At 36.1% G+C, this 13,790-nt stretch overlaps 1 protein-coding gene across 1 annotated transcript in view; it reads left to right on the top strand.

Moving 5' to 3' along the window:
- NUDT6 (nudix hydrolase 6) overlaps nt 1–13,790 on the top strand; it is a 31,549-nt gene that overhangs the window by 2,130 nt on the left and 15,629 nt on the right. The window contains exons 2-3 of the mRNA XM_045880493.3: nt 1,531–1,734; nt 6,368–6,423. Coding sequence (XP_045736449.1) covers nt 1,531–1,734; nt 6,368–6,423 — 260 coding nt within the window. The remainder of the gene's footprint in view (nt 1–1,530; nt 1,735–6,367; nt 6,424–13,790) is intronic.

The raw sequence follows: 13,790 nt of genomic DNA, 5'->3' as shown, positions 1-13,790 counted from the left end.
TCTGTTCTTAATGCATTATGCTGCCTCTAAGAGCTAGTGCAAATTTTGTTATTAAGTCAAACTAGCTTTTTCACTTGATTAGAATGACTAGGGAGGATATGTGAACTTTCTGAAGTAATAGAAATGTTCTTTAATCTTTACTGGAGTGTGTTACATAAGTATGCATATGTCAGAACTCATTAAATGTACACTTAAGATTTGTGTACTTCACTTTATGTACTTGTACATCAATTTTAAAAGGATTTAAATCAGAGAAAGAGGTGGGTGAGAAGGATCTGACTCCATAGCCCCAAATCAAGAAGCTTTTATGAAAGACCCCCATGTGTTTGTCACTGTATTAGACCCACTGCCTTTTAAAGAGGTAGAGAACAGGGTCCTTAACGAGGGAGTCACTTACTGCACAGCTGGAGAAGAGAAGAGGAGGAAAAGAAATTTAACCATTAAATAAATAATCAAACCTTCCCACCACCACACACACACACAATTTGCAAGATTATTGTAAAGATTAAGTGAGGTGATGGATGGAGAAAGTGATCTGAGAAGTTTCTCTAAGACTGCAATATTCTTCACCCATAAATTAGGGGCGATAATACTTGCCTTTCAGGTTGTGAGAATGTAATGAGATAATATATGTAGAGTGTCTAGAACTTAGTAAGGACCAAATGTTAGAATCTTTTTCTTCTGGCTTAATCTTAAGTAATAAGAGAATTTGCAGAAGTCAAAAACAGAAAAATCTACATTCATCTTGGTATTTAGAGTAGGAGTAAGAGGTTGGTTAAGTAGCTTTTGGTGTACCTATCTGAGGAAAATTATGCAGTCGTTAAAAACTTATGTTCATTAAAAATTTTAATGATATAGCAAAGTGTTTATAATAAGTAGTAAAAGATATGTTGTAAATTATATATGGTGTGATGTCAATTCCAAAATTCATGGAAAAATGTCAAAATTATATTTTTATCTCTGCATGCTAGTAAGATATGAAGTCTTGATTTCTTCATTATATTTTCAGTTTTTTCTAGGACTGGTATACATTATTTAAAAACAAAGTTAGAGTTTTAAGCACCTTGAAATTTATAAGCCAAAAAAACTATAACAGAACTCTTAAAGAAAGTGGAAGTGGAAGCCCTTAATAGTCATTTATAAAGATTAAAACTAAGGATGTTAAAAGGAACAGCATTAAAATGGTATTTTATTTAAATCGAGTTTTTTTGTTCATTCTACAAATATTGAGCACCAGTTATGTGCCAAGCATTGTGGTCAGGTGATATGAATATACTGACTCTATTCTCAAGGAATTCAGTCTGATGGAAAAATCACATAAGCAAGGTACTAATTACAATAAAACATGATAGTTCCCATGCTGTTGATGTGAACAGAGCATTTTAGGATTCCCCTCCCCCATCGCTTCCAAGCTAACTACTAAGGGAGGTGGATGTTTTAGGATGGCTTTTTAGAAGAGGTGATACCTGAGATCTTCCACTCGTTTCACTGGAAAATGTTTACAGATTTTTATCCTCATCTGCATTTTAGCTGCAGTACAACAATGGAGATCAGAAGGTAGGATAGCGGTATGGCTGCATATTCCCATCCTCCAAAGCCGATTTATTGCCCCTGCTGCTTCCCTGGGTTTCTGCTTTCACCATGCAGAATCGGATTCATCCACGCTGACACTGTGGCTGGGAGAGGGACCCAGCAGATTACCAGGCTATGCTACACATCAAGTAGGAGTTGCAGGTCAGTTTCAAACTAACAATAAAATTAACCTTTTAGAGGTTCACCCAATTTTTTCTTACAGCTAAGTGATAGTTTATTCATGTGTAATGAGTAGTTTGATAAAATAATCCTTGGGATTATTAAGGAGTGCCTTAAATAGATGAAGTTTGCCTTATGAATCAGCAGAGGGCAGCACACCAAACAAGTTTGGTGTTTAGTTTTCCAGAGGATACCTTTGAACACTTTTATATAGGTACTTGAACTTCAGTACGCAAATGGTAACACTGAATTGGGATCAGGGACTAAATCATTATGGTAAAACATATTAGTACTAATTATGTGAATTTGTAAAATAAAAGATAATTTTTAGGTTGAATTTAAGGTAAAGCAAAGCAGATTTTTTATTTGGACATTACTTCTTAATTACATTAAGTTATGGTGCCAAACAGTTGCTTCAGATAGCATAATTGAAGTATATTATGGACTTTTCAAGCCACTGATTAACTTCAAAGACATGGTCTTGAGAGATTTGCTTTAGGTTAAGACTGGAGTTCTCAAATTGTAGAGTGTGTCAAAATCACCTGGAGGGTTTGCTGAAAACACCACTGCTGGGCCCCACAACTAAGAGTTTCTGATTCAGTTGGTGTGGGGGGTTGCCAGAAAATTTGCATTTCTAATAAATTCTCTGCTGCTACTGCTAATGTTAATGCTGGTCCCTGAACCATCCTTTGAGAACCAGGGGTAAAAAAAAAAAAAACTGAGGGGCGCCTGGGTGGCTCAGTTGGTTAAGCGACTGCCTTCGGCTCAGGTCATGATCCTGGAGTCCCGGGATCGAGTCCCACGTCGGGCTCCCTGCTCAGCAGGGAGTCTGCTTCTCTCTCTGACCCTCCCCCCTCTCATGCTCTCTCTCTATCTCATTCTCGCTTCAAATAAATAAATAAAATCTTTAAAAAAAAAAAAAACTGAAATAGTAAGTCCTTATGACTTAAATGAAAGCAGTATTGTATATAAGCTAGTAATTTAATAATTTTATTTGCCTTCATATAATTTACAAGCGTTTTTAAAGGTAGTTTGCACCTTTGAGGTTAAAAAGGAGTTCAAGGATGTCTAATGTTTTCTCTCTCCATGATTTCACTCCCTTGTAACAAGTAGAGGCAGTTAGAAATTTCCATTCAGCTCTACTTCAAAAGACTGGTAATTTGATAGCACCCTCACACTTCATTAGAAAGTTATGCAGATAATTATTAATTCATTGGTTTAGAGTTTTAAATTAGACTTTTAAATCCAGTTATTACTACAGAATTGTTAATATATGCATAAAGAGTATACTATGAAGCACCTGTTTATAACTAAATAGTATGTATTATAGTTAAGATATACCATAGGAGTTCAGGCAATGAGAGATCTGGAACTTGAAGTCTTGAAGTATAACTAGGATATGAAGTGGCTACTAGGGGTGGTAATGAAATCATGTAAGAAATTTTCTGGAAAGGTGTAGTGTTTTTTAGGTGAAGGGAAAGTAATTGACATTTATTGTTATAAGCAGCAGAAGGTAGGTGTGGCTGGTGAACATACCACCACAAAATATACCACAATGGCATATTGATTATTTTGAGCTTGAAAAACACTAGATACAGGAAGAGTCCTCTGCCTCCCCTTTTTTCCCTAAAAGCAGGGCATAAATTTTTTGTACCAGGAAGAGGAGACATTCTTATAGAAGATGGGGAGTTGACACCAAGACGAGTCTGTACAAATAAACCTTATTAAAATAACTCTTGTATTCCATTAATTTCCCCCGTATATGTCCTAGTCATTTTTCCACCATTTACCTCCTTATCCCAAACCTCTTTTTCTTTTGTCTTGTCATGTCTCCATAATGTATTGCTCTTTGTTGAAATGGTACATATGCCCCTGGGCTTAACCACTGTTTGGGGATTTTCAGTTCTTTTAATCAATTCTTCCATCACCACCCCAGGCCATGTAAATATAATAAATAAATAAATAAATAAATAAATAAATAAATAAATAAATAAATAAATAAATAAATAAATAAATAAAATATATACTTTTTTTGCTCCATTAATCTGTCTTCGGTCAGTTCAGTTTCACAGCCCTAGACACAGAACCTAAGTATTAGAGGAAAAATCTTTCCTTCCCTACCCTGGAATGGAGTGAGCTATGGTTTTGTTACTGTTCTTCAAACACAACAAGCTTGTGTCTGCCTCAGAGCTTTCACACCTATTGGCTCGTCTTCCTGTAGTACTCTTTCCCAGGGCTTTGTTTATCTAGCTCTTTAGAGCTGAAGTTTCTGCTCCAACATCTTCTCAAAAGTCTCCTGACCTTCCTGCCTAAAATAGTCCTCCTGCATCATTCATGGTCCCTTTATCCAGGTCTGTTTTTCTATATAGCACCCACCACAATCTGAAATTATATCATATACTTAATTTCCCCCACAATAATATAAACTCCATGAAGGCAGGTATTTTGTCTTTCCCACCACTGTGTTGTCAGGTTAAAGACAGTGTCTGGCATAAAGTAGATACTCAATAAATATTTCTTGAATGATTAGATAGCTCTTCAAGTGGAAACTCAAGTCCCCAGAGAACACAATTGTGTGGGGAAGGGACACGGTTGCACAGTGAGAATACCAGCTCAGAATCCAGACAGACAGTTTTAGGGCTGTGTGAACTTGGGCACTCAAAATGATACCACTCACATGATTATTGTGAAGAATACCTGAGATAATGCACATAAAGCACTTAGCACAGTATCTGACTAATCATAATATAATAATTTCTAATCCCTGATCTCTTTGTGTTTATATGCCATTTAAGTTGTGACCAGCAGGGGTCGCTCACGTTGTGCTTTAGCCACGCTGGTTTTGTCTTTGAGGTAAATATTTTGCTCATGTTTATAATTCATTAGGGAAAATTGCAATTTGAGTAATCACAGATTATTAAAATTTAAGAATATGTTTCCTTGGCATTTCTTTGGCATTCTAACCCTTATAAAGTCCAATTAATTCTATTTTATGTTTTCTAATAGAAGCCAACATTAATGTTAATTATATCTCACTTAGTAGTTTTCCTTTTTTTTAAACAGTAAAATGTGGAGTTTTCATTTCAGAGAAATTTGTCCTTCCTTGTATTATATATACCTAACCCTTTCTATATTTTATTTCTACATAGCATTGTCACCTCATGTTCTTTATAATTTGTTTTCTGTTTGTTTGTTACTTTTTCATACACACACCAGAATGTGAGCCCACTGAGGATAGGGGATTTTGTTTCGTTTACCACTATATCCCTAGCACCTAGAAAAATGCCTGACACATAACAGGGCTCAAATATAGAGAACCCATATGTATTATATATAAGAACTCACTTACTATTGAAAGGGTATGTAGAAAATATCTTTTTAACAATATTTCCTCACATTATGTAAATATAAATATTTTTAAATTATAGCATTTAAAGGACTTAATACAAATCATTAAGGTGTCACTTATATTTTTGACCCAGGATTGTCAAAAAACAAATAAACCTTATTTATTTGGGTCCCTAACGTCTAGCCAAATGCATAGTGTGCTTGGCAGTGTGTATATTGAATGTATAAATAAAAGGATTAGAACTTAGGACATATATAAAATAAACAATTATCCCAAAGCAATGTATTGGTATGTTATAAAGTCATATGCACATGCGGTAAAAAAAAAAAAAAAGTACGTGGCTTCAGTGAGATCCTGAACTGAATATTGAGATATTTGAGAGTTAGATCATCAGAGGCATAGCCCATGTTCTATATACATAGTGATTCAAGGAATAAAAATGAGAATGGAAAAGTCACTTCATTTATTCAATAAATATTTTTAAGCACTTAAGATTTGACATTAAAATAAATGCTACAGAAGGATAGAAAGATTAATTTATTTAACAATGTACCATCAGGAATAGATGATCTAGAGAAGAAGCTTATGCAGCTGATTATCCTACAACTTAGCATGTGCTAGAAACTTTTTTTTTTTTTTTAAGAGGAGGTCAGCCGGCAAGGAGCTAAGTAAGGCCTGTGCAGAAGTCTCTGGAGCCGGGGAGAACAACAGATGGGCCCACGTGGGGCCTTCCCCTTGTGGGGATGGTTTTTCCTTTCCTTTTTCTTTCTTTCTTTACTTTTTTTTAAGATAAAACGTTCAGGGGGATATCGGAGGGGGAGGCGAACCATGAGAGATGATGGACTCTGAAAAACAAACTGAGGGTTCTAGAGGGGAGGGGGGTGGGAGGATGGGTTAGCCTGGTGATGGGTATTGAGGAGGGCACGTTCTGCATGGAGCACTGGGTGTTATGCACAAACGATGAATCATGGAACAGTACGTCAAAAACTAATGATGTAATGTATGATGATTAACATAACAATAAAAATATTTTTTAAAAAAAAAGAACCATCATTAGTATTCCCCAAGTTGTTAAAAGAACCTGAATAACTGAGCAGTCATTTTATTGCTGGAGAGATTTTAAAAGTGGTCAAGGATGAGGTGGTACTTGAACTAGGCCTTCCAGGATGGGTACGATTTTGATGACCACAGATAGGCGTATGGAGGAGTCTAAGGTGAATGAAATTAATAATAATTCTCAATTATCTTTTACTTTTCCCCCAACAGGAGCTGTATTTGATGAAAATACTAGGAAAATATTGGTTGTACAAGATCGAAATAAAGTAAGTTGCTTCTGCTTTTAAAAAAAAATTTTTTTAATTTTAGTATAATTAACCTACAGTGTTGTATTAGTTTTAGGTATGCAATATAGTGATTCAGCAAGTCTGTATTTACTCAGTGCTCATCACAGTAAGTGTACTCTTAATTCCCTTCCTCTATTTCACCCATCCCTGCACTTACCTCCCCTCTGGTAACCACCAGTTTATTCTCTATAGTTAAAAGTCTGTTTTGTTTGCCTCTTTTTTTCTTTCATCGTTTGTTTTGTTTAAGTTGCTTCTGCTTTGTAAATTGCTTTCTAAATTTTCAGTTCTCCCTAGAGAAAAATAAAATGCAGAAATTTTTATATGCTCAAGGAATTACAGAGAGATATTTTAAAAGTTCTTTCTAAGCAGTTATGAATTATTAGGATATTTATTTAATTCAAAAAGTACCTATGGAGGCTTTGAAAATGTCAGGATAACCTCATGTTGCTCGCTATTATATTATGGCTACAGAAAAATTATAAATGGCTATATTTAGGTGGGAAGACAACTGTGTTTCTCACAGACTGTCAAGATATTCTCCATTCATTCAGCATTCATTAAGCTCCCATTCTGAGCCAAGTGCTGAGAATACAAAGGTTGTTAAAACAGCTGACCTTTCAAGTTTTTACTTCTTTGGATCTCTCTTACAGCCCTATGGACTTTTCCTAGAGCTTATCATTACTCATATTGTGACTTAATAAGTCTTTATTTTAAACTTCCCTTGTTTAATTCATTGTGTGGCTCTATGTCCTGATTGGGAACAATGAGATAGTAGTTAGAGAACAATTTTTTTTTTAAGTTTTGCTATAAGGGAAGAAGATAAATGCAGTAGTAATGAGGGTATTTGAGATTAATAGATGAATTTTTAACAACAGATACTAATGCAAGTTTATAACTGAATGGAAATATTTGGTAGGGAAGGAGAAACTTATAATGAAGGAATGAGAAAGATAAATGCAGAAGAGTAATAGATTAAAAAAGGTAAAAGGATAAAAATCCAAAGCAGGAATGGAAGGACTGGCTGTGAAAGAGGGAGGGACAGTTATTTTCATTCTTAAAAGAGGAAAAACAAAAAATAAGATTTGTGGAGATATACAGATTTAGTGATGGGACAACATGGGAGCTCCTACTGAGCACTTCCATTTCCCTCAAAGAAATAGCAGGAAGAGTCACCAACTGAGAAAGATGGGAGAGGAGAGGTTATTTATAGATGTGAGGATAGAAGAGAAGGTATGAAATACTCATCTCAGAAAATGAAGGCAACTAGGGAAGTATAGTAAGATTGACAAATGGTGTTATATGTCCTCTTAGATTTGTGGGTATTATTGAAAATGAGAGGAATCAAAAAGAGTTCTGTGACTTTCTCAAAGAATTTTCAGCTGCTCAGGCACAAAAAAGGGCAAATACTCAGGTTTAACTAGATTAGAATTTTTCCTGGGTAAGTATAATGGAGAAAAGAATTAACTATGTTTGTGTAGGGGTAATTACATTGATGAACCATAAAATTTTTTTATTATTAACATACAGTGTATTATTTTTTCAGGGGTACAGGTCTGTGATTCATCAGTCTTACGCAATACACGGTGCTTACCACAACATACCCTCTCCAATGTCCATCACCCAGCCACCCCATCCCTCCCACCCCCTCCACTCCAGCAACCCTCAGTTTGTTTCCTGAGATTAAGAGTCTCTTATGGTTTGTCTCCCTCTCTGGTTTCGTCTTGTTTCACTTTTTCCTCTCTTCTCCTATGATCCTCTGCTTTGTTTCTCAAATTCCACATATCAGTGGGATCGTATGATAATTGTCTTTCTCTGACTTATTTCTCTTAGCATAATATCTTCTAGTTCCATCCACGTCATTGCAAATGGCAAGATTTCATTTTTTGATGGCTGCATAATATTCCATTGTATGTATGTATGTGTATATATATATATATATATATATATATATATATACCACATATTCTTTATCCATTCATCCACCAGTGGGTATCTGGGTTCTTCTCATATTTTGGCTATTGTGGACATTGCTGCTATAAACACTGGGGTGCATGTGCCCCTTTGAATCACTATGTTTGTATCCTTTGGGTAAATACCTAGTAGGGCACTTATTGGGTCATAGGGTAGCTTTATTTTTAACTTTTTGAGGAACCTCCATACTGATTTCCAGAGTGGCTGCACCAGTTTATATTCCCACCAGCAATGCAAGAGGGTTCCACTTTCTCCATATCCTTGCCAACATCTGTTGTTTCCTGACTTTTTTATTTTAGCCATTCTGACCTATGTGAGGTGGTATCTCACTGTGGTTTTGACTTGTATTTCCCTGATGCCAAGTGATGTTGAGTATTTTTCCCATGTGTCTTTTGGCCATTTGGATGTCTTCTTTAGAGAAATCTCTGTGCATGTCTTCTGCACATTTCTTGACTGGATTTTTTGTTTTGGCGTGTTGATAAGTTCTTTAGAGATTTTGGATGGTAGCCCTTTATCTGGTATTTCATTTGCAAATGTCTTCTCCCATTCCATAGGTTGCCTTTTAGTTTTGTTGACTGTTTCCTTTGCTGTGCAAAAGCTTTTATCTTGATGAAGTCCCCAAAATAGTTTGTTTCTCTTGCCTTAGGAGACGAGACGTGTCTAGCAAGAAGTTGCTACTGCCTGTGTTCTCCTCTAGGATTTTGATGGATTCCTGTCTCATAGGTCTTTCATCCATTTTGAGTCTATTTTTGTGGATGGTGTAAGGAAATGGTCCAGTTTCATTCTTCTACATGTGGCTCTCCAGTTTTCCCAACACCATTTGTTGAAGAGACTTTTTTTCCATTGGATATTCTTTCCTGCTTTGTCAAAAATTAGTTGACCATAGAGTTGAGGGTCCATTTCTGGGTTCTCTATTCTGTTCCATTGATCAATGTGTCTATTTTTGTGCCAGTACCATACTGTCTTGATGATTACAGCTTTGCAATACAGCTCGAAGTCTGGAATTGTGATGCCTCCAACTTTGGTTTTCTTTTTCAATATTCCTTTGGCTATTCAGAGTCTTTTCTGGTTCCATAAAAATTTTAGGATTATTTGTTCCAGCTCTATGAGAAACGCTGATTGTATTTTGATAGGGATTGCATTGAATGTGTAGATTGTATGGTGGAGAGTTTTTATCAAGAAAAGATGCTGTATTTTGTCAGATGCTTTTTCTGCATCTGTTGAGAGGATCATATGGTTCTTGTCCTTTCTTTTATTAATGAAGTGTATCACATTGATTGATTTACGGATGTTGAACCACCCTTGCAGCCCAGGAATAAATCCCACTTGGGTTGTGGTGAATAATTCTTTTAATGCCCTGTTGGACCCTATAGCTAGTATCTTGGTGAGTATTTTGGCATCTGTGTTCATCAGTGATATTGTTCTGTAATTCTCCTTTTTGATGGGGTCTTTATCTGGTTTTGGGATCAAGGTAATGCTGGCCTCACAGAATGAGTTTGGAAGTTTTCCTTCCGTTTCTATTTTTTGGAACAGTTTCAGAGGAATAAGTATTAATTCTTCTTTAAATGTTTGGTAGGCCTCCACTTGGGGGCCTTCTGGCCCTGGACTCTTGTTTGTTGGGAGATTTTTGATTACTGATTCAATTTCTTTTCTGGTTATGGGTCTGTTCATATTTTCTATTTCTGTTTCAGTTTTGGTAGTTTATATGTTTCTAGGAACGCATCCATTTCTTCCAGATTGCCTAATTTGTTGACATATAATTGTTCATAATATTCTTTTATAATTGTTTGAATTTCTTCAGTGTTGGTTGTGATCTCTCCTCTTTCATGATTTTTTTATTTGGGCCCTTTCTCTTTTCTTTTTGATAAGTCTGGCAAGGGGTCTATCAATCTTATTAATTCTTTCAAAGAATCAGCTCCTAGTTTCATTGATCTATTCTGCTATTTTTGATTTCTATATCATTGATTTCTGCTCTAATCTTTATTATTTCTCTTCTCCTGCCGGATTTAGGCTTTATTTGCTGTTCTTTTTCCAACTTCTTTAGGTGTAAGGTAGGGTGTGTATTTGAGACTTTTCTTGTTTCTTGATAAAGGCGTGCATTGCTATATACTTCCCTCTTAGGACCACCTTTGCTGCATCCCAAAAGTTCTGAACTGTCGTGTTTTTATTTTCATTTGTTTCCATGTATTTTTTTTAATTCTCCTCTAATTTTTTGGTTGACCCATTCATCCTTTAGTAGGATGCTCTCTAACCTCCATGTATTTGTGTTTCTTCCAAATTTTCTCTTGTGATTGAGTTCAAGTTTTAAAGCATTGTGGTCTAAAATATGCATGGTATAATCTCAGTCTTTTTATATGGTTTGAGACCTGATTTGTGGCCCAGTATGTGATCTATTCTGTAGAATGTTCCATGTGCACTCAAGAAGAATGTGTATTCTATTGCTAATTTAGGATGGAATGCTCTGAATATATCTGAAGTCCATCTGGTCCGGTGTATCATTCAGAGCCCTTGTTTCCTTGTTGATTGTCTGCTTATGGTCTGTCTGTTGCTGTGAGTGGGGTGTTAAAGTCCCCTACTATTAATTGTATTATTATCAATGTGTTTCAAAGAATTTTGTTATTAATTGGTTTATATATTTGGCTGCTCTCAAACTACGGGCATAAATATTCACAATTGTTAGATCTTGTTGTATGGACCTTTTTATTGTGATATGGTGTCCTTCTTCATCTCTTATTGCAGTCTTTGGTTTAAAATCTGGTTTGTCTGATATAAGGATTGCCACTCCAGCTTCCTTTTGATGTCCAGTAGCATGATAAATGGTTGTTCACCCCCTCACTTTCAATCTGCAGGTGTCTTTGAGTCTAAAATGAATCTCTTGTAGACAGTATATTGAAGGGTCTTGTTTTTTTTTAATCTAATCTGATACCTTATGTCTTTTGATTGGAGCATTTAGTCCATTTACATTCAGAGTAGTTACTGAAAGATATGAGTTTAGTGCCATTGTATTACCTGTAAAGTTGCTGTTTCTGTAGATTCTCTCTGTTCCTTTCTGGTCTTTGTTACCTTTGGGCTCTCTTTGCTCAAAGGATCCCCTTCAATGTTTCGTGCAGAGCTGATTGAGTGTTCATGAATTTCTTTAGTTTTTGTTTGTCCTGAAAACTCTTTATCTCTCTTTCTATTCCAAATGACAGCCTTGCTGGATAAAGTATTCTTTGCTGCATATTTTTTCCATTTAGCACGCTGAATATATCATGCCAGTCCTTTCTGGCCTGCCAGGTCTCAGTGGACAGGTCTGCTGCCAGCCTTATGTTTCCACCCTCGTAGGTTAAGGACCTCCTGTCCTGAGCTGCTTTCAGAATTTTCTCTTTATCTCTGAAATATGCAAGCATCACTATTATATGTAATGGTGTTGACCTATTTTTGTTAATATTTGAGGGGGGTTCTCTGTGCCTCCTGGACTTGAATGCCTGTTTCCTTCCCCAGATTAGGGAAGTTCTCAGCTGTAATTTGTTCAAACAACCTTCTGCCTCTCCTTCTCTCTCTCCATCTTCTGGGACCCCTATTATCTGGATATCATTTCTCTTTATGGTGTTGCTGATTTCTCCAAGTCTCCCTTCATGATCCAGTAGTTGTTTTTCTCTTTTTTCTTAGCTTCCTTATTTTCCATCATTTTGTCTTCTATATCACTGACTCTTCTGCCTCATTTATCTTCTGTGTTAGAACTTCCATTTGTGACTGCATCTCTGTAATAGCATTTTTAATTTTGGCCTGATAAGACTTTAATTGTGGGTTTATTTCTGGGTTTTCTACTCTATTCCATTAATATGTGTCTATTTTTGTGCCAGTACCATACTGTTTTGATTACTACAGCTTTGTGTTATTACCTGTCTGGAATTGTGATGCATTCAGCTTTTGCTTTTCTTTTTCAAGATTTCTTTGGCTATTCAGGAGCCTTTGTGGTTCCATACACATTTTAGGATTATTTGTTCTAGTTCTGTGAAAAATGCTGTTCGTATTTTGATAGGGATTGCATTGAATCTGTAGATTACCTTGGGTGGTATGGACATTTTAATAATATTTGTTCTTCCAATCCATAAGCATGGAATGTCTTCCCATGTCTTTGTGTCATCTTCAATTTCTTTCATCAGTATTTTTTTAGTTTTCAGAATACAGGTCTTTCACCTCTTTAGTTAGGTTTATTCCTAGGTATCTTATTATTTTGGGTGCAATTTTTTTTTTTAAGATTTTATTTATTTATTTTGACAGAGACAGCAAGAGAGGGAATACAAGCAGGGGGAGTGGGAGAGGGAGAAGCAGGCTTCCTGTTAAGCAGGGAGCCCGATGCAGAGCTCGATCCCAGGACCCCAGGATCATGACCTGAGCCAAAGGCAGGCGCTTAACCGACTGAGCCAATCAGGTGCCCCTATTTTGGGTGCAGTTGTAAATGGGATTGTTTTCTTAATTTTACCTTCTGCTGATTTATTGTGTATTGAATTGTAACAGATTTCTGTACATTGATTTTTGTATCCTATGACTTTACTGCATTTGTTTATTCTAGCAGTTTTTTGGTGGAATGTTTAGGATTTTATATATATAGTATCATATTATCTGCAAATAGTAGTTTCACTTCTTCCTTACAGATTTAGATGCCTTTTTTGGTTGTTGTTTGACTGCTGTGGCTAGGACTTCCAGTACTATGTTGAATAAAAGTGGTGAGTCATCCTTATCTTGTTCCTGACCTTAGGCAAAAGGCTCTCAGTTTTTCCTCATTAAGGATGATGTTAGCTGTGGGTTTTTCATATATGGCCTTATTATGTTGAGGTATGTTCCCTCTAACCTACTTTGTTGAGGGTTTTTATCATGAATGGATGTTGTACTTTGTTAAATGCTTTTTCTGTGTCTATTGAAATGATGATATGGTTCTTATCCCTATTTTTTTTAAGATTTACTTATTTAAAAAGAGTATGCACGCACACGAGCAGGGGGGAGTAGCAGGGGGAGGGGAGGGAGAGAATCTCAAAGCCAACTTCCCACTGAGTGCAGAGCCCAACTCGGGACTTGATCTCATGACCCTAAGATCATGATCTGAGCTGAAATCAAGAGTTGGATGCTCAACCAACTGAGACATCCAGGCACCCCATCATTTTTTTAATTAATGTGATGTATTATGTTAATTGATTTGTGAATGTTGAGCCATCCTGCACCCCAGGAATAAATCCCACTTGATCATGGTGAATGATTTTTTTTTCATGTATTCTAGATTCATTTTGCTAGTATTTTGTTGAGGATTTTTGCTTCTATGTCCATCAGAATTATTAGCCTGTAGTTCTCTTTTTTAGGGCTATACCTGGTTTTGGTATCAGGGCGATGTTGGC

This window comes from Mirounga angustirostris, unplaced genomic scaffold (genome assembly GCF_029215605.1).
Source record: "Mirounga angustirostris isolate CCGP_5_RB_7025 unplaced genomic scaffold, mMirAng1.0.hap1 SCAF_2, whole genome shotgun sequence".
NCBI lineage: Eukaryota > Metazoa > Chordata > Mammalia > Carnivora > Phocidae > Mirounga > Mirounga angustirostris.
This window is presented reverse-complemented; position numbering and strand designations above follow the sequence as displayed.